General features: G+C 44.5%; 1 protein-coding gene across 1 annotated transcript; it reads right to left on the bottom strand.

Moving 5' to 3' along the window:
* Positions 1–6,700: 6,700 nt before the first annotated feature.
* On the bottom strand, positions 6,701–16,635 carry ankrd33bb (ankyrin repeat domain 33Bb). Its single transcript, XM_079348790.1, has 5 exons — positions 15,611–16,635; positions 11,688–11,817; positions 9,356–9,496; positions 7,785–7,948; positions 6,701–7,660 (listed from the first exon to the last, which is right to left on the bottom strand). Exons 1-5 carry the CDS (start codon positions 16,097–16,099, stop codon positions 7,004–7,006), a joined length of 1,581 nt encoding a protein of 526 aa, XP_079204916.1. The 5' UTR covers positions 16,100–16,635; the 3' UTR covers positions 6,701–7,003.
* Positions 16,636–21,908: the final 5,273 nt, after the last annotated feature.

Here is a 21,908-nt window from a genome sequence, read left to right as displayed (position 1 = left end):
TTGTTGAGTTTTTCAGAATGATACTGATTGGAGTGGAAGAACCAGCATGGAGAATAAAATAACATCATGAGCTTAAAAGTGTGCAGCACCTCCGCACGAAAGAAGACGATGAAAGTTATACAATATAATATAATTCATAGCTCAGAGCCTGTCTTACCTTATTAATCTTTTTAACCCTGTCAAGCCCAAACCATGAAATAATTGACAGAAAATTTCAATTCTTTGAAACTGGAGGCTTTAATGGTTCTTCTTGACAAACAACCACAAAAAAAATCAAATATCAATTTCCATATACTGTAGGAGTTTTAATTTGTATCATATTTGATACAGCAGGTTTTTCTTGAACCAAAACTACACAAGAAAATCCAACAGCAACAATGCAGCAATGGAACTGGGAGAGTGGAAGTCTTAAAGACAAAACATTTAAGTTAGTTTTACTCATTTTGCAGTTTTCAACACTGTATTTTTTTCCCCATTTAAAACACACATGCACACAACAAAAACTGATTATGGTGTATTTTTTATTTGAATTGATCCGTTTTTAGTGAAAATCAGTAAGAAAAACAAAGTTGCTATCAATCATACCATTTCAACACCAAATTACTCATCAATCACCCAAATTTCCCCCATTGGGGATCAATAAAGTTTATCCTTATCCTTAGTCATCATGATACAGCAAGTTGCATATCTATTTTTTTCTTTTGCTCTGAATGAACCAAATAATGTAATTTAAACATTTAATTAGTTTACTTGAAAAATAAGAAGACTGTATGTTGACTTAGTTTATTCATAATGCATGAAATACAACAAAATGACAACTGAATGATTTAGAGTTCCTATTGATGCTTCACACAATTTAATTTTTTTTTTTTTTACCTTAGTATTTTCAAAATGGGCAAAGTTCTTCTGCAAAAAACGAATGTGTCCATTTCTTCCTCAATGGCAGTGTTGTAGCATGGCTGGAAAGCGGATTTACCTGGGAAAACATTGTCACACTACTCATGAGGAGGGCTCGAAAACTCATGTATCAAATATGATACGTTTGGCGTTTCAATTTTTTAAAAACTTTTTATACTAAATTAATACTTTTCTAAAAGCCACTCATACTTTAAATCACTCCCCTTAGTGTGAGCATGACGAAATCCCAATAAATCATTGATAGAAGCAGCATGTTCATGTTTGAGAGTTTCATTGGCTACAAGAGATGTTAGACTTTGGCACATTTGCGTGCAATTGGCACGAAACAAAACAGGGGGAGGCCCCTTTTTTCAACAGAAGCTCCCATTGGCTGTTAAAGGCTGTTACAAGTTGTCATCAAAAGGTCAGTTTTTTAACAGTTCATGTGACTTCTGGAGCTTTCTGGAGTTTTTGTTAGGAACCTTTCACTGGATCTGAATATTGGGGACTATTTGAGAATTTTATGATCAGGAGAGTTCAGTCAATCTTCAAATGTAACTGAACAGACGTTTGTCGCTGACAGATGTGTAGACTGTGGTTGATGTGGTGGTCTGACAGATGTGTAGATTGTGGTTGATGTGGTGGTCTGACAGATGTGTAGACTGTGGTTGATGTGGTGGTCTGACAGATGTGTAGATTGTGGTTGATGTGGTGGTCTGACAGATGTGTAGATTGTGGTTGATGTGGTGGTCTGACAGATGTGTAGATTGTGGTTGATGTGGTGGTCTGACAGATGTGTAGACTGTGGTTGATGTGGTGGTCTGACAGATGTGTAGACTGTGGTTGATGTGGTGGTCTGACAGATGTGTAGATTGTGGTTGATGTGGTGGTCTGACAGATGTGTAGACTGTGGTTGATGTGGTGGTCTGACAGATGTGTAGATTGTGGTGGTCTGACAGATGTGTAGACTGTGGTTGATGTGGTGGTCTGACAGATGTGTAGATTGTGGTTGATGTGGTGGTCTGACAGATGTGTAGACTGTGGTTGATGTGGTGGTCTGACAGATGTGTAGATTGTGGTTGATGTGGTGGTCTGACAGATGTGTAGATTGTGGTGGTCTGACAGATGTGTAGACTGTGGTTGATGTGGTGGTCTGACAGATGTGTAGATTGTGGTTGATGTGGTGGTCTGACAGATGTGTAGATTGTGGTTGATGTGGTGGTCTGACAGATGTGTAGATTGTGGTTGATGTGGTGGTCTGACAGATGTGTAGATTGTGGCTGCTGTAGACCAAAGTCTTGTTCTATGAAACAACTTAGAGAAACCCAGATTATCAAGGATTGTTTATATCTCGTCCTGTTTAATAGAAATCAGAAATCGTAATTTAGCCCTCAGCAGTCACAGGAAGCTGATTATTCACAAGTCAACCCAGGGTATCAATGAATGATCGTGCAAAAAAATAAAAGTCATCATATTCCAACCTGCACCTGATCCTCTGGGTCAGGGGGTCCTGCCTGGGTCACTCTTGATAGATATCAGAGGATCTGAGTCAACAGTCTCTTAAGTCAGTCTAAGACAGTCTCCGCACCACATCAACCACATCAACCACAATCTACAATCTCAGGGCTCTGTACTCTCACCTGTTCTGTACACGCCATACACATGACTGCAAGAGCACCAGCACAGACATCTTAAACCCTCCGATGGCTCAGGGATACCACCAACTCAGAGGAACCCGATACAGGCTGGGATTTGTGCAGAGTGGTGCAGGTTGAACTGTCCTGACCTCAAGACTTCCTAGACTAAGGAGCAGCTTGTTGATTTACCAAAAGGACAAATATTACTTTCATGCACCCACACTTCAGTCAAGAAACGCAGGGCTTGTTGTGATAGGCGCGGCCGCTCCAAAAACACTTAATAGAAGGGGCTGTGTGCGCAGACGGCCGAGCACATAAAATAAGAGGGAGGTGCATGTGAGCAAACAGAGCTCTCTCCGTTGTGCTTCTAGACAAGGAGTGAAATGTAATTTAAAGGACAGAGGGGTAAATCCTTCTACTTGATCTGAGTGGCTGCTTCGGCCAAAAGAGGCTTTCATGTATTTTAATATAAAAAGTTGAATTGGCCCCCAAAAACTGCTTGAAAATATGAGTGCCTGGCAAGTCTGCTATACTAGAGGGGAACAATGGTTTTACTGGCAACCCGTCTTTGTATGATCCACCCTTACAGATACCTCGGGACAATAATTGCTCACAGGCTCACCTTCCTATCAAACAGGGAATCTACCGTATGCAAGTACCAGCCATTTCACAAATTTCGAGTCCGCCAATCAGTCCAGCCTACAGATATTTTCAGTTTTAAACTTCACAGCCTGTTTTGGGTTCCTGTCTGAAATTCATTCAAACAATAAACAGGGTCATAACAATGAGCTGTAAAATGACAGGAGCAGCATTTAAGGGGACTCAATAGTCAGGTGGGACGATCTTGGGTTGAGGTTTAAAAAGGACTTTCATGTTCAGCATAAAAGAAATGGGAACTTTGTGTGAGTCTGAACAGAGGAAGATGGTAACCTTTACATTTTGACTGAAATCTCTGCTGTGTGTTTGTGTGCACAGAACTGTGTCCTCATGAGTTCCCATTACATGCAACACTGCTATGACATGTACAGGGTGCTCTCTAGTGGCTGATAGAGGAACTGCACCTGAGGTCAGAGTGGTGGCCATTTTCCTCTCTGCAGTTAGACACTGCAGGTGTAACGGAGGCGATGATTCCACTTGGCTTATTTTACGATATCCGTTGTTTAAATACCATTTCTAAAAAATACTAAATGCCACTGGGACTCTCTGCCCCAGCAGCGCCCTCTGCTGGGGCCCGTGTGGTGAGGTGCAGCCCATGTATCTTTTTCAGTCTGTCAGTGGTAAGTTTATGTTCTTAAGCTCTGCTAAAATACTATAAAATAAGTTTGTTTTTCTCAATGTAAGTCATATTTTATGTTGGTGTGTTTTTCATTCATTTGGGCTCAACATGTTTTGCTAGCTAAACTGTAACTTCTGATCTCTGTGGTGTAGCTTGTCTATTAGTTTGCTCAATTGTTTGTTTCTGTGTTTTAACACTGTTGGAGCTTATTGTTGGAGGATTGATTAAAACGGCGTGCTGGTGCTAAAACTTACACTTACAATCTCACTACAGCACGTGAACAACACGCTGCAGAATCTGAGGGCCGGTTGGTGCCTCTACCTGTCTACTTGCTATTTACTGTCAGTCTACAACCTTTTCTGATGTTCTTTTCTGCTGGGCTAACAAAAAGAAGAACAGATTTCCTGCACAAGGAAACACGCTGAGATCCCAGAGCATTGTTTTATTGGCTTTTACAGTTTGCCCTTTCACTACAATACAGTACGAAGAGAAACATATTTGAAAAGGATTTTTTTTTTAAAGTACGCCCAAACATTGTGAAGGGCTGTTTGTGAGATACTTTTTATGATCAGATCTTCTCTGTTTGTGATTGTACACATCCAGGGCTTCACAACAAACAAATGTAAAAACGCCATTCCATGACAAAGAGATGCGTGACTGTATATGACCTTCAACATGACTTTTCACACTTCTGTTTGAATTATAAATCTGTACTGTAATATGATTCACATGACCAGTAACAGTCAGATATTTACAGAACAACATCCGAGGATGAGCCCCAGAGTCTCCTCAGAGGTCGCTCATGAAGTGACGGCTTGAGAGAGAATTTGGCAGTTCAGTTCTTAACAAAGTTAATGATCATGATCTGTGCAGAAATAAAGGATGAACCACACTTGTTTAAGTCACTGTTTTTGGCAGAGATGAGAAGAGATCCATGGAGTCCAGCTCACTGTTGATTTCTGGGTTCAGTTGTTGCAATAAATGCATCCTACGTCAAGACCCAAAAGATCCTGGGATGCATTTCACATTTTCAAAGTAAAGATTGGTTTCACCTCAGACGAAAAGCCAAAATCTGAGAAGTCAAATTCATGTCAGTTTTGTTCGCTGGTTCTGTCAAGTTCACCAGGCGACAGGAGGGATCTGTGGACGACACCAGGAGTGGCAAACCCGCAGCTCCTCAGCAAATACTGAATTGTGTTCTTTTTCCTGTGTTTGTTTAACATTACCCGTACGCGTCAGTAATTTACTCCATGCGCGCTACGCAGCACAGCCGCCACTCTTGTCAATCTGTGTGTTCACACAGAGCGTGTCTCTGGAGCGTGTCACTGCACCTTCTCTGTTTCAAATACGCTGTTTGTCTACTTCCAACGGATGACGCTGCAGGTGTGAATCAAGCTGGAGAGAATATAATAACCTGGACAGGAAGCCAGACAAGGAAACACACATCCAGAGAGAGGACTTGTGTAGTTACATGTGTGGCGACATACTGCTTCACACTTCAATAATGTTCAGCACTCACGCACGCTTATGTGAGTATTTTTTCCTCAGTGCTTAGACTTCATGCAGACGCTGCTCGATAGTGAAGCTCCTCTGACCACAGTAGCTTCAGTCTCACCTGACCCTACACCTGACTACTGACATGAGGCCAGTTTAGAACAAATCAGGCAGGTACACACGCGATGGACCAGTGTACATGAACTTAGAATGGATTCACCCCCCATAGCGTGTGTGTTTGTGTGTGTGTGTGTGTGTGTGTGTGTGTGTGTCTGTCTACATGTGTGTGTGTATGTGTGTGAGTGTGTGTGTGTGTAACTGTAAAGGCTGTTGTTAATTTTTAGATTTTAAGTCTGTGTGTGTGTGTGTGTGTGTGTGTGTGTGTGTGTGTGTGTGTGTGTGTGTGTGTGTGTGTGTGTGTGTGCGTGTGGTAACTAGAGAGGAACGTAGAGGAGGATGAGAGTGGAGGACAGACACAGAAATGCGTGTACCCATATATAAGGTGGCTCTTCAAAGTAAAACAGTCCAAAATGTGTCTCTTAGTCTGTGAGTGGTTGGACACCCCGGGTCTACACCGTCTCTCCAGGCTTCTTTGTAGGACCACTCGAGAGCATGAGGGCAATAATCTGTTTGGATTATTTGAACCACGTCAATCTCTCTGGAGACTTCAGATCTAGAGGGACGTATTTAAATGTTCTCTGGATATTTAATGAAACAGAACTAATGTACCTTTCTTTTTAATTTGAATTACTGCTGTTCAGTAAAACTGAAGGAACCATGTTGAAGTAAAGATGCATTTATGTCCGTCCCTGAGTTCATTCAGCAGCAGACAGAAGCAGTGAACAGTCAGGCTCTAAGCTGTTTATTTTAGGCTCTGCCTTTCAAACTGTCCACAAAGCCCTCACAAAGCCTGTGAGCTTCTCCGCCAGCTCAGCTGTCAAATGCTGCTCATAAGCTTCCTTGCAGATACCTGTTGTCCTGTGTGTCATCGTGGCTTCTTAACCTTCTCCTGCATGCTCAGCAATCTGCTGCAGGATCTCAGCTCTGCGAGTGTTTCCTCCGAGAGGCCGCCCTGGTTCTTTCTGCTCCTCTGTGCGGATGTTTGGAACGTGTCATTTGACAAGAACGTCTGCAAAGTATTTTGAAACTTGTTCACTTGCACATCTTTTTGAATCAAACATAAATAAGACTTTTCAACATGGAACGATAGCTGGAATGAAAATGAACGAATGTTCGGGCCATGATTAGGAAATTGATTTCTTTTTTTTGAATTCGTCGTTCTGAGAATAAGGTTCAAAGGTCGACCATAAAGTCAACTTTTTAAGCAGTGTGGGCTAAGAAGGAGCATAAAAAACTGAGATTTAAAAGAGATTTGATGTTTTATTGTTTTTTGACCTGTCAGTTTAAAAGCCAGAAATGGACTAACCAAGATTTTCTTTCTGTTTGACGACTATGAGAAGAACATCTGCATCACCTCTCTTTCTTTCTCGCTTTACTCAGATATGTTAAGTTCCTTATGATTATGAGTTGTCCTGATCCAACCATGATTAAAGTGCTTTACAGAACGTCTTTGTTTTCATGACTCTCCGTTTTCTTTGAATCTCAAATTGAGAGGAACCATGAATGCAGATGGAAACAAGGCAACCAATCCAACAATGAAAGCAACAAGATGTGAACGTCCTGCTCTAACAAGCTCCCGTCACCTCCTTCGTGTCGGAGGCAACAGTCTCTGCCGGTCCTCCTCCTGCCTCCTCTCCACCCGCTTCATCTTGTAGTTCCACTTGGGGATCTGCAGCTGGTTGTGGTTACCGCTAAGTGTAAGTTTGTCGGGTATGAAGCTCGGGGAAGGAGCTTTGCAGAGCCTCACTTTGGGAACCACGATTCCCGGCCGCACGCTGCTTCTCCTTAGCATGTTTAGAGGCAGCAGACTAGCTCGTCTGAACGCCACCGAGGACGCCGCTGCCACGTCGCTCAGCAGCTGTGGCTGTAGGCTGGCCCTCCGATCCTTAACCTTGGGAATGAGGAGGACCCGGGAGTTCTGGAAAAATTTCTTGTAGTTGTTTAGTCTGTCAGGACCCAGACGCTTCAGCTCGGCGACTCGCTGCCTCCTCAGGATCTCCGGTACAGCGTAACGGCGCTTCCCAATACACGGGGGGCTGCCAGGACTCACCGTGTGGCAAGCTGTGGCAATGATGGGACTGGAAAGACAGGTGGTGAGCCGGACCATGTGGTCGAGGACGCCATCATCTAAAGCGTTCACCTTGTTGTGGATATAAAAACTGTAAGGGCAGCAGGACAGGAAGTTGAGCAAACGTCTCCAGCAGGACTGCGGCTCTTGAGCCTGGGCCACCAGCTCCTGCACAACCAGATCAAACATGGAAGTTTAGAGTAATCATCAGGAACGAACACCTTCTCAATCTGTGTCGTGCATTTGGAGAACTAAAACATTGAGTGGTGAAGTCATGATCAATGTTTTTAACCTCCAGCATGGGCCACTCCAGGGAGAAGGAGTCGCAGAACTGCTCGGCGCAGGGCTTCGCCATCAGACGGTACATCAGGTACGCTGTCTCGTATCGACCGGTAAAGAGAGCCCACTCCCTCGGTGTCATCCTGCGGCCATTGTCCCGCGCCTGAATATCTCCTCCTGGGGAAAAAAGGAGTTGTTTCAGTTCCCACAGAGTATTTGTCTGTTTCAAATACGTTAAAAAGACGACCACTGAAAAGATGTTTCAAAGTGGTTGACGAGGAAAAGTTAGTCTCATCTCATCGCACATACAATGACGGTGTTACGGTGTACTGCATCAGTCACCAACCAAAGGAGCAACAAGTCCTCCAACCTATTCGACCGTAGAGGTCGTCTGTCACGTAATACGACCCACAGGAGCCTTTCCTAAATTAGCGCCCCTACCGGCGAACGGAGAAATGCCAGTAAATGGTCACCCTGCACGTCACACTGCTTGGTGCGCTTACCAAGGTAAGTGGTAATTAACTATTCTTTTGAGGGCAGTGGTAGGGTTAGCGGTCAAACGTCATTCGATGATGAACACATTCACCGGATCGAGGTTATTTATACGTCTGCTAGAGGTCGCTTGACTCTAAAACGTAAATATGGGTCGTAATTTGACGCTTGTGGAGTCGTGGACAAGCTGACAGGAGCGATGAGATGGGCAGAGACCATGTGGCCTTCAGAGGTCCTTTTGTGTTCACAGTAAAGCACAAACTGCTCCCTTCACTGTGTCTCTCTGATTGTTAACATCACTCAGCCTATGGATGCTTTCAACACACCAAAATAAAGAAGAAGATGTTTCAGATTTTAGTTGAAATTTTCTTAGGTCCTGACAGAAATTAATAACTCATGTTCTCCGAAAAAGAAACAGCAAATCTGTCATTTGTAGCAGTAAGTCTGTAAAAAAGGTTTACCAATGTCTGCACTCGGTACACGTTTTATAAACCAATCACAGCCTCTCTACCACATGCATGCACGAGCCCACACTCAAAGCATGAGCTGAAATCCACCTCTGGACCAATGGCAATGGTGCATGTAAGTGAGGGGCGTGGCTTAAGAGGGAGCATAGAGGGGAGGGGGTGAAGATAGATAGACGGATGGACGGACGGACGGACAGATTTTATTGATCCTGAGGGAATCGAGGGAGGATACAGAGAACTTTAAAAATGACCAACCCAGCCTTTAGCAGCACACACCATTCTAACCTGATCATAGCTATATGGGCACAAAGTACCTTTGCTTTTGTCCTTCTTCTCATATTCTGTGTGATTTTTGAGCTTATTCATCAGCTACCCCAATTAGTACTCCATCGATAACAACATTTCCTCTGAGCATCTTCTATCAGTGCACAGAAATATAAAGCCCTGCTGCAGGTGTGGTTTGCAGATACTGAAGGTTCCTGTGAGATGCAAAGAGCCGTGACAGACGTCACAGAATAGGCGGGCAGGAAGGAAGATTTCTACTCTGAAACATATTTTTAAACAATATGTATAATGGTTTTCATAGAGGGAATAAGAACATGTGTAATGTGTCCTGGTGTTTTACCATTTAACATGAGAGCCCTGACACACTCAGCACGGCCCTGCATGGCCGCCTTCATCAAAGCTGTGAAACCGTGACAGTTCCTCCTCTCAATGTCCAACCCGGGGAAGTAGTTAAGGAGGTAGTTAGAGATGAAGATATGACCTGCAAAGAAAAGAGAGGTAGTTTTAAAGCCTCTTAAACCTACTGTGATAAACTTCTAGCTGTTCTCATCCTGCACATACAAAAAAGTTGTTTGATGAAAAATCTCCCCTGGCTGTCTTTTATTAAACAACATAAACCCGACTCTGGGATACCTATGTCTGTCACCACAGAACGCCTCCTCACCTCAAAGTAAGGTAAAGATAAGATGTACTTCAATGATCAAACAACAATAAAAGTGGTTTGTAGTGCTAACATGCTAGTTAAATGATGGTGACATATTTCATATTTTACATGATGACATGCAGTGAAATGAGGGTTCTTGTGTATGATGCAATAGTAGCTGTCCTTTGTGAGGTTGATGTGAAGTTTGTAATAAATGACGAGCATGTGGAAACCCCAGACATGGCTAACTTTACTGTCTCCAACGCTCTCCGTGTATCCAAGAGGCCTGGACACAAACCATGTGAAGCTGTTTGATTGGGGTAATGATCAATGGATAGCCTGTCGTAATGCTAGCTGAATTGTTTGAAGTTTATTGTATGTTTTAGAAGAGCTAGCGTAACACTGACACAGAGTCTGCTAATGTAAGTTGGCCAACAGTGGTGCAACAACAGAAGGCAGCAGCCAGCTCGTCCACTGTAAAGTCCAGGAGCATCTCAGATATCTTTGTCAGTGACTGTTTTCAAGTCCAGCGGAGTCAAATACTTTCCACAAACAGCAGCAAACATCCTCAGTATGAGCTACCTCAGCTAGCTAGCTAACATCCGTTTAATTACAGCTGACGAGCAAAAAAGAACATCTGACACTGTCAAAATAAACAAGTAGCAGAGATTCAATATCAACGCTGACTTTTACTTCACGCGCCCGTTGAACAGCTTTGACGGTATATTACATTCAACTTTTAGCTGGTGGTTGTTTTTAAAGCCAGACATCTGACCTTGTGGTTTATCTGAGTTTTGTTGTTGTAAAGGTAGCATTGGTGTGCTATCTCTTTCGCTCTCTCTTTCTCTTGCTCACCCGGTCACTGAGATCGCCTATGTGTGCGTTTGGGAACCAAAGAGATGGAGGTGTCCCACACCCGTGTGCGTTTTTGAAAAGCAATCCTTCCGGCGCCGCTGAGTCACTTCCCCTCCAGATTTTTTAGGCCTTTCATGAGTGAACACATCGTCTCTAACTGAGTCCGTTTAGTGTGAATCAAAGCAAACAGTCAGATGTAATGAAGTTCCTTTACAGAGAGGCAGAGTTTTCAGCACACAACAGGATTCATTCTCAAAGTGACAGACGAAGCAGACGTCTGGTCAAAGAAAGAAAAATGGTTAATAAGCGTACGTCCAGACACTCAGGACTTAGGTGATGTTTCTCTGTATATGTTTGCCCACTCTGCTGTGGACTCAGCGTCCTGCTCCCCTGAGGAGTCACAGAGCACCCTGTCATGAACGCAGATCGATACTTCTCTTAATGAAGCAGAAAATGAAGAGCAGTCTGCAGCTATTCATCACAGAGCACAGAGAGCCATTCATCATCGTTAGCAGAGGAGAGGCCGGTCACCACGTCTGACACGTGGCTGCATCACCATGGCAATTTTCTAATTGCCAGCAAATAATAGAGATCCTGCCACTGGATGCATCAGACCTCATAATCTGCCCTGTGCTTTAATGTGGACCAATTTTAAAACTTCATTCTTCACATTCAAATATCTACCACTGTACATTATGCATCAAAGGCAGAGGGGGAGAAGGCGTTCAATTATGCAAAGTAATCTAACCAGGAGACAGGCTTAAAATGAGCTGTTAGATGAATGATAAGGAGGAATATATATATGTGTGTGTGTGTGTGTGTGTGTGTGTGTGTGTGTGTGTTAAAAAGCTGTCATGGAAGGAGAGATGGTGAAGAAAGTGTTGTAATTAAATATCAGGCACGTCCTGTCAGTGTTTCTATGGGAGTAAGGCATTACTTTACAAGATTTGAAGGCCTTTGAGAGAAACAGGGAGGTTACCCTCACCTACCTACCCACCATGAGTTGAAACACCTGAGTGGGTGGAGCCTACCTCAGAAGGAACTACTTTACAAAGACTGCGCAGTAACAATGCCCTCTGGTGATGGTAAAAAAATGTCCATGATAGTTTCATTTAATAATTATGAAACAAATATATGTTCAGAAATTCAACTCAAAGGACAAAGGTGTGTTTACCTGCTTGAGCTGCGGTTATAAGAGCAGTGTTTCCCTCGTTGTCCTGCCAGTTTACATCAAGGAACGGACATTGTGACAGGGCAATGACCACGTCCACGTAGCCATGGTAGCACGCCACAATCAGGCCAGACTGAAACAGAGAAAAAAAAAAGAGTGCTTGAGTTTTCTATTTGGCCTTTAAAAACAATATCCCAAAGCTAAAGTGAACCTTTCGTTACTGACCCACGGGAAAGGAGGTGAACTATTCTTATAAAAATACAAGGACCACGCAGGTTTCCAACTGGAGTGCTCACTCGACTAGCAGGGGTGGCCTGGCCCCCGCCTTGAAATCTGATTGGCCACACCAGGGCAACCCCAAAATGCAAATCTATGATTGGCTATTTGCCTAATCAGAGGAGGGACTTTAGTATACATCCACCTGTTGTAAACAGGCTAGTTCTTTAAGTTGTAAAAACACTGTGCACACAATCATGGGATGGACTTAGACAGCATACTACAGTGTGCACAAGAGTTTATGAGTAGTATGTGAATTTGTTGTTGAGTTGCTCATCATTTGTGGGTATGGAAAGGGTTAAAAAACAGCTGTCAGTTTATGGGACAGTATACCTAGAAACGTCATGCAACCCCTGCATAAGTCGGTGCCCCCAGGTGAGCCACCCCAGTAAAAACACATCTGGACAGGCCCTTGCTTTTATCAGAGATAGTGTTTGGATGGGACATGAAGTGTAATTCTAAATGCTACACATAGCAGACATGTCTGCTTAGTATAATGAGGGACCTCAGTCCAGACGTTAGTGCCTGTATAAAAGAATGACCTCTGACCCCAGCTGTTTTTGTAAACTGGCACTGGGATTAATTATTTAGATTGATGTCGTGGAGTGCCGTTCAAGAGTTTCTGCTGTGGCTCTGATAGTGAAGCTTAATGGCGTGAATGTTTGTATAATTCTGAAAAGTCATGGCAAAACATAATGTGGAGAAAGAAATCACATCATCGAGAGTTGGCCTTGTGAACTTCATACAAACACAGAACTGGATCTAAACTTTCAAGCCCACCTGTGTTTACATTTGGAAGTGACATGTCAGTCCTTTAATGCCCATGAACGCTGCCACAGGGCCGACACAAACCCACTAAGGTGCAAACCACGAAGAAAAACATTGGTAACTTTTAAGCACAACCCTAAAAAAGGTCAAACCAACGGTTGGACTAGGAACCCCAGGTTACTTTTCTTCTTACTTTTACTTGTTTTTAAAGAGAGCAGAATCACATCAGACAGAGAGACAAAGAGATAAGGTCCACTTTCCACCTTTCATTGTTTTGTTGAAATGAACAACAATCTAATGACCTGAGACGTGTGTGTGTGTGTGCTGCGTGTGTGTGCTGCGGGTGTGTGTGGCGGAAACCAGGAAAACGTGGAAGTTTGAGTTCTAGGTGAATTTTCATTAATGTGGCTAATCTGTGATAAAGTAGAACAGATTTGATGCTGATGAAATGGACAAATACAACCGTCCTGCACTAATGTGTCAACGACTGCTTTTAAAAGGTGAGGGGGACTCGACCCTCCCTGATTATATGGTGGCGACGCCGATGTCCACAAGCGTAATCTGTTTCGCTTTCATAACTTGGCATTAGCCAACACCTTGCTCTCCTCCAGCAACAACTTCTCATCCAGTCATGGTGACGTATAACTCCAGGAAACCCCCATGATAGAGATGACAATACACAACTCCTATGACGTCCTACGTCCTCTTAGAGGAGACACTGAGGGGCGTGTGAGGTGCAACAGTGCTGTCTCGAACAGGCAGTAAACTGGTCATGAATACTAAACCCAAAGTGTCAAAGGAAGCTTTGACAAACCAATAAGGGAAGTCATATGGCACTTGTGCGTCATTTGTGCAGTAGATGCGACAGAGTACCTCGGGTAAATTTTATATGCGTGCTGATGGGTGTGATATGAAACGCTTTTCAACGAGCCGGCTCAGACTGTTTGTACAGTTTTTAGGGAGCATGCTCCGAACAGTCTCTTTAAATTAAGAAACAGTGCAGTTGATATTTATGTTTATCCTTTGTGGTAGAGTACTAGTAAAACTAAACTACAAACTAGAATGACCAAACTCATTAACGTCCTATCAAGGGCGGAAATCCCAGGGGGGACAGGGGGGTCCGGACCCCCCCAATCCTAGAAGAATAGTGAATTGTCCCCCCAATCATGTCATCATAAACATGTATTTCTGAGTGACATATTAATATGCATTGAAAAGAAAGAAAAGAAAGCTATTAGCTGTTATTATTATCCTCATAAAGATTAAAACACGCAAACTACTGTTGAAATAAGATCGGCCATAGCCGTTTGGAGATAGACTACAGTTCTTTGTCGCTATGATTAATTTCTGTCAGTTTCACACTGTGATGATATTTACTCTCAGTGTCAATCAGAGAAGAAATTAGTCTCAAAATGCTCCAAAAAGCTTTATTTACATGTTACAACAGCTATTATTTTTTCTCTTTACTCTCTTTTTTCTTTTTACTCTTTAAAAAAATTCCTGTTTGTTGTCCCCCCCAATGCTGAAGTGAGATATCCGCCCTTGACAGACATTACCATCAGCTGATACTGTCCTGCTCTCCTCGCTCCATGAGCTGGAGGTATCACTTACCTAGTGCTCAGGTCAATGTCTTAGCGAGCCCTTTAAAGGCTGAGCTCTGAGGGCAAGCTGCTTTTTGACACAGTCACTATGCGGTTACACCCTCCCTTCTGTCACTGGAGGCTTAACCAACTGCTCTGAACCCTCCCGCAGGACTCGACCTTCAGTGGCTCACCTGAGTTTAAGACCTGATCCAACATCCTGATGTGACATGCTGGTGAGAGAAACAGTTCACTCAGAGTAAACATGCTTTATCCCTCGTCTAACGGCATGTTGCACACCAAAACATGTTGTGTACCTCGGATGCATGAAAGAATATTGTAGAGCAACGAGATCATCTAAGTCAGTGGTGTCCAAACTTTTTTTCTTGCGGGCCAAAATTGTCGCGTTAGAATCGCTCACGGGCCACAGGGTTTTTTTGTTTTTTTTAAATATTGGAAGGAACTTTTTGTATTTTGACCTCTTCAAAAAATAATGTAAATACACAATAATTAATTGCAGTGGGAAACTGTTGTGTTCTAATTTTTTGGAAAGAATAGTCAGGCTTTTATAGCTCTCCCTCGCTAACATGAAAAAGAAAAAAAAGAACGAAATATGCCATCTAATGAGGCCTGGGGCCAAAATCTTCTGATTCTTCGATTTGAAGTCAAGGGCCACAAAAAATCCACTCAAGGGCCACAAATGGCCCCCGGGCCGCACTTTGGACACCCCTGATCTAAGTTTTAGACATTTAGAGACCTTTTAACTGAACTCACATTCACAACATCTCAACAGACTGGCTGTGGGCTTTTAGGTTGACTTTGACTCCTAGTGATGCATGTATTCATTACAGGCACATGTACTAGCATCAGATTGTAAGTGTGCTGGACCAAAGCAACAGGTCCAATACTGATACATTCTCAGGTGCTTCAGCAGCTCTCTGTACTGAGCTCAGCATAAAACCACAGCGGGTGACATGAAGTGCACAGGACCGGTTTAAACCCTCCTGATATGTCATGATCCTGCTATTTTAAGGTGTGTGGCTTACAGCACATGAAAGTGATGGCAGCGCTGTTGTTTTGATGCTGCTCATACGTCAGCTGCAAGGCTGGACAAGAACTGCATGGACAAATGGGTCACTGGTTAATTCATCTACCTGATGAAAGCCAGGTAGCAAACCTGTGACAGTAATCTCTGGTGGATGACATTTGGGCTATGCCAGTTTCAAGTTAGCAATGAAAACAAACCAAGAAGTGCCTGAAAGTCAAACATTTTAGGTAAACGCACAGAACCAGGACACCTACTCTTCTGTTCCTGTCCGTCTCTCTCACTTCCTCCTCGGTCACTCCTTGTCTGATCATGATCTTGACAATGATAGCATTGTTGTTGCAACAGGCCTTAAAGAAGGAAATGGGCTCAGGGCTTTCGGGGCTTGGTGGACGGTACAGTCGGGTAATATCAGAGTTGTCTGGTGGATAGAAAGAATCATCTGACACGATGCTTCTGGTGTCCGTGAGATCAGGCAGGGACTCAAAGTCCAACTCCTCGAACTCCTGGTAAATATCGTCCTCATCATCCCAGTAGTCTCGTGTATAATCAGCTTCAACAAACTCTTTGTTGTCCTCACCTGGCACATCCCACTCAAGGCCAGCTTCGTCAGTCGTTGTGATGGACATGACAGGTTTAGCCATGGCCGTGTTATTAGTACTAAACTCCGTCTCACCAGGGCCTCTGGATACTCCATTCTCTCGAACCTTTGAACCTTCAGATTGTTCCTCTGTTATTAACACCATTTAAAACCTCCCCTACCCCAACAAACTGTTCCAATTATTGTGCCAGAACAACCGTGGAGGAGCCTCGAGCTCATGTCCGACAGCCTGCTGTAATATTTAGTCTCATCCTACCTGAGACCAGATTGAATCCTGCTGGTACGATTGACTTCTATCTGTCTCGTCTCAGTCAGGTTTCCCAAGAGAAACTGGGACATCAGAGGTCAGAGAGGAGACATGACATCAATACATATGCTTACTATCCTCAGTCATTGTGGAATAAATCTTCTTAGGATGCCATAGGGGTTAGAAATTTCCAGACTTTCCCAAGACAGTGTCATCAACAAAGGTTGGGTCGGATACATAATCCGACATATTCACTCTGAAGGGTGGAAAAACAGTGTTCCTTCGTTGCAAAAAAACTGAGCTTGCCAATCCAAAGAGTATCCAGTAGTTTTGAGTTGTTTAAAAGCCATAGTCCTGTCCCATGTGACTCTTCACAAAGCCTGGTCTATCCCATTGTTTAATCATGGCATCAGAACCGAGCTGAGCAGCTTGAGTTCCTGCAGTCTCGATCAGAAGTTAAAGCTGTATTCTGAAAGTAGAAGAGCTCCTGCTTGTTTAGAAACTGTGACTGTCACCAGTAACAGCGCTCAGAAACTAATCCGTGTTTCCCAGTAGAGAACCATGGGCTTCCTTTGAGGATGGCCAGCAATGGGATGAGACACACTCTTGACCTGACGCATGCTAATCCCTTTAGTCGCTCGCTCACTCGCGCTCTCTCTCGAGCTGTTCTGTGGCATTCCCCTCCCCAGTGTCAGGAGCGTTTGAGCGGCTTCCATTTGAACACAATGAAGTGTAAAATTCATTGATACAAGCCGGGAGGTAATGTTTTAACTTTGAGAAGACTTCTCTCATATTGTCTGAAGAGGTTTTACACAGGGAAACATTGAAGACAATATGTTAAATTAGCGTGTTAAATGCAGAGGCAGATTTAAAAAAAGTAATTCCATCGTTCACACCAACGTTCATAATCTACCTCTGCTGTGAAAGAAAAATCTTATTTCAATGTTATCAGTTCAACTGGTCGGGCCAATCCACCCCCCTGGTCTTTCCTGCACAACACCACCAGCTTAAATCAGATGTCCGACCACGTGACTTCATTTGTGTGCAAGTAAAAGGGGGAGGGCTGTGACAACCCCACACTAAAACAACGTTTAGCCAATGGGGTGGCCTTTATCAGTGGCAAGTGTCATTTTTATTGCAATTGAAACAACTAACAAGATGTGAAAACCAGTGCCGTTTAGTGAGAGTTATTTATATATATATATATATACACACACACACACAATATACGTTAATGTAGTTCCATAATGTTTTTTTTTTCCTAATGTAAATTGGTTTTAAAAATGAAACCTGTGTTGATGTATTATATACAGGATGTATTACTTTAATTTTTCTTTAACGTTCTTAAACTTGTATGGTTATAAGAGCTATCGCATCCAAATGTTTATAAACAAACCATTTCCATACAACCATCTTCATATTCATACTAGTTTATTTTCTTTAATTTCAGTAATGCCACGGTAATTAGGGGCTTATGTAATCTTAACAGACAGACAGACAGACAGACAGACAGACAGACAGACAGACAGACAGACAGACAGACAGACAGACAGACAGACAGACAGACAGACAGACAGACAGACAGACAGACAGACAGACAGACACACACACACACACACACACGCGGGTCGTCTCTTGACTCTTTCTCATGTTGCCGGCGTTACCTGTAAAGTTGGCTGTAGCCGTCTCACACTGCTAGCTTTTACAAACTCTGAAATCTCTTCACACCGCTGACATCTCGCTTCCCTCCATCTACCCGCTCAACTTAAATGGGTGTACGCGTCTGCATTAAAGTGGTATCGGTGCGTTGTATCCGCATAGTTTTATGAGTACTTAAAGATGGTATAGGATTGGTGCCAAATATTGTTATCGGTATTGGGGCATCCGTAAACCAAATGAAGGTGTTGGGCAGGCTAACCACAAAAAAACATGAAATGGAGCAATGAAACAATTAAGAAGGCGTTGAAAATTCACTTAGCTGCCGATCCTACGGGTTACAAGACCCTGCAGGAATTGGAGATTCTCCTGCCAGGATCAGAACCCAACAAAGAGGGATGCAGTGTGTTAAATCTGAACCTGATGTGTTGACAGAGGTCTTTGCATTCCTAAAACTGAAGGTAGAGCTTGAAAAGGAGTGCGTACTGACCTTGGATGAAATGGCAATCTCACCAAGTGTGGAGTTGCACATGCTTACTGGCAAACAGTATGGTGATGTGACTTTACCAGGTCACACTGGAGTAGCGACACATGCTTGTGTTTTTATGTTGGCTGGAAACACAACACGGTGGAAGCTAGTAGTTGCATGTTGTTAACACTAACAGCTAAACAGCCAAATCAAAGAGTGTCCAGTCAGTAATTCAGACCACAGAGTGAGAGACAGAATGAGAGCCAGTTTAAATACTCAGGCCCAGCCTGCTCAGGTTCATGATATCAAATTAACTGGCTCCACCCAAATCTGCCTGAAGGCTACCTGAGTGAGGAGAGAAACAAGGCAGCACTGACACAGTCTGGGGTCGTCACACATTACAGTGGCAATTCTAGCAAGCAGAGTACAGGCCAATAATTATAGACCCAGTATAATACAGAGGGCAGCATCCATTGGGCTACATGTGCTTGATGTCACCACTGACATGGGTAGCCCTATCCGGGCCATGTGGAAGTCCTTTGGGGTTGACCAGAACAAAACATCGGTGCCACATCCAGTGACACCAGACAGGCAGCTCTATTTCATGCCTGATGTCCCACCTCTACTGAAAAATCCCAGAAGTGCCCTTGTCCGTGGACAGGTGTTCTCAATTCCCCGAGGACATTGTAATAAGAACCTCCCCTCTAACAAAGTGTCAGTGGTCCCTATGAAGGACTTATTGACCTTTCAAGAAGGGATGGCATTAAAATAGCTCCAGCTGCAGTGATTAAACCAAGCCAGTTTGAAAAAAATGAAGATTGGTGCTGCTCCAAATGTGTTCAGAAGAGCAACAAGTGCTGGGCTGAAATACATGGTGCAGCAAGAAAACCACCCAGTGTCCTTTATGACCACAGCGGGGCTCCTGGAGCAAGTTGATCACTGGTTTGATCTGATCGTCACCTAATTATGGCCCTGAGCAGGATCAAGTTGGACGAGTACCAGGGCCATCACCTTCCTCCAGGACATCATCCATCTGTTCCGGGGTATGAAGATCGGACAGAGGGAGGTTGGAAGCCTGTTCAAACAGGGGTGATAATGGCAACATCAATCTTGGCAATACAGGAAGAGACAAGAGGACACAGGTTTGTTTTAATGTCGATTCACAAAAGACATGAAAATACCTTCAGTTGTGTGCGGTCTGAAAATCCTGTCCCAACTGCAGTGGAATTCCATCATGGGGCTCCATGAACCGCCATTGCTGTAAAAAAAATAAAAAGTGGGTCCATTGGCGTGAACGGTGATGACGTAACTCTCTCACTAAACTGTGAGAAAACTTCTTCATTAGTAAATGACTTCCGTATGGGTATCGCAAAAGTCTTCAGTGGGAAAGTTTATCAAACTGATGAGGATAAAACAAAGAGGAAACTTCCAGTGTTAAAATGTGAAACCCATGATGAAGTGTAAACTCCTGCAGTTCCTGTAGTGTCCACTAGAGGCTGGCTGCAGCAGCACAGGAAGTCACATACACACCCATTCAAAAAGACTGTTTTTACAGCAGACATGAACATGTTTACAGCCTGCTTCAAAAAAACAAATAGATGTGATTGTAGGGGGGGAATGTTTTGATGACTCATCAGTTTTGATTGGATGCAGGATCAGAGTTATTCACAATAAGGCGTGTAGCTGACCTGATTGACAGATGGGCGCCGTGTAACGGTTTGTCAGGAGGTTTAAAACCCGCCTCAGCTCTCCGCCTGTCGTTAGCTTGACTCAAAGTTAGCCTGAGACAGCATTTCCAGCACGGAGACCGCCATCCATGGGACTCCAGCGCCCCCTGCAGGAACACACGGGGGACTCCAGCGCCCCCTGCAGGAACATATGGGGGACTCCAGCACCCCCTGCAGGAACACACGGGGGACTCCAGCACCCCCTGCAGGAACACACGGGGGACTCCAGCGCCCCCTGCAGGAACACACGGGGGACTCCAGAGCCCCCTGCAGGAACACACGGGGGACTCCAGCACCCCCTGCAGGAACACACGGGGGACTCCAGCACCCCCTGCAGGAACACACGGGGGACTCCAGAGCCCCCTGCAGGGACACATGGGGAACTCCAGAGCCCCCTGCAGGAACACACGGGGGACTCCAGCACCCCCTGCAGGAACACACGGGGGACTCCAGCACCCCCTGCAGGAACACACGGGGGACTCCAGCGCCCCCTGCAGGGACACATGGGGAACTCCAGAGCCCCCTGCAGGAACACACGGGGGACTCCAGAGCCCCCTGCAGGAACACACGGGGGACTCCAGCGCCCCCTGCAGGAACACACGGGGGACTCCAGCGCCCCCTGCAGGAACATATGGGGGACTCCAGCACCCCCTGCAGGAACACACGGGGGACTCCAGCACCCCCTGCAGGAACACACGGGGGACTCCAGAGCCCCCTGCAGGAACACACGGGGGACTCCAGCACCCCCTGCAGGAACACACGGGGGACTCCAGCACCCCCTGCAGGAACACATGGGGGACTCCAGAGCCCCCTGCAGGGACACACGGGGAACTCCAGAGCCCCCTGCAGGAACACACGGGGGACTCCAGCACCCCCTGCAGGAACACACGGGGGACTCCAGCACCCCCTGCAGGAACACACGGGGGACTCCAGCGCCCCCTGCAGGGACACATGGGGAACTCCAGAGCCCCCTGCAGGGACACATGGGGAACTCCAGAGCCCCCTGCAGGAACACACGGGGGACTCCAGAGCCCCCTGCAGGAACACACGGGGGACTCCAGCGCCCCCTGCAGGAACACACGGGGGACTCCAGCGCCCCCTGCAGGGACACACAGGGGACGCCACTCAGGCTTTAAACTTAAGCTTTAAGCTGATAAGCATGTCAAGAGTTTCATAAATTATCAGAGAATGCTTTTACAGATTTCATAATTTTAACACCATTCATATGTCATTTAACTAGTACTTGTAGATTAAGATTAAAGTTTAATTTGAAATATGCATTAAAACCTGTAAAGTGCCATGAAGAACAAAATTATAGATTTTCTCATAGGTGTAACATTTAAAGATAAATAGAGGCAAAGAAGAGAAAACATAAATCAGAGTGAGGAGAAACACCCAGCGGATCATGCTGGTTCTAAAATGAGGTGACCCTTGAGGGTACACGTGGACCTGGACTTGGAATACTTCCTGTTTGAAGGCAGGTGACACGTGAAGGGATTCAGTCTTGGATAAGGTCATCACCCCATTCTGACAACCAATCACAGATCATTATGTGGAGCTGAAGCAAATGATTCGCTTGTCATCATCTCTTTGAACAGGGTTTGAGAGATATCCCCATTCTCAGTGAAAACACAGCGTAGGAGTTAACTGGTTTAACAATAGAGAGGGAAAGACACTAAACGCCTTATGACAGCACTAATCTCTTTAGAGCTCCTTAAGGAGGCCCGGCTCACAGGCAGAGACCACGCTTTGACTGCCGTTAAAAACACTGATCCTGTTGTGATCGAAGAAATGAAGCGCAGGTTAGAAAAAAACTGAGGAGTGTATGTTGGCTTTCAGAACGGTTGAGACTCTC

Source organism: Symphodus melops, assembly GCF_947650265.1.
Source record: "Symphodus melops genome assembly, chromosome: 7".
NCBI lineage: Eukaryota > Metazoa > Chordata > Actinopteri > Labriformes > Labridae > Symphodus > Symphodus melops.
Note: the sequence above shows the minus strand (reverse complement) of the source record. Positions and strands in the feature narration are given on the sequence as shown.

Coding starts and splice junctions, on each gene's coding strand:
- ankrd33bb (XM_079348790.1), bottom strand. CDS start 16,099: ATGGTGTTAATAACAGAGGAACAATCTGAAGGTTCAAAGGTTCGAGAG. Junction 11,818..15,610: donor AGACGGACAGGAACAGAAGA/GTAGGTGTCCTG, acceptor TCTCTGTTTCAG/TCTGGCCTGATTGTGGCGTG. Junction 7,949..9,355: donor CAGGGCTCTCATGTTAAATG/GTAAAACACCAG, acceptor TTTTTTCCCCAG/GAGGAGATATTCAGGCGCGG.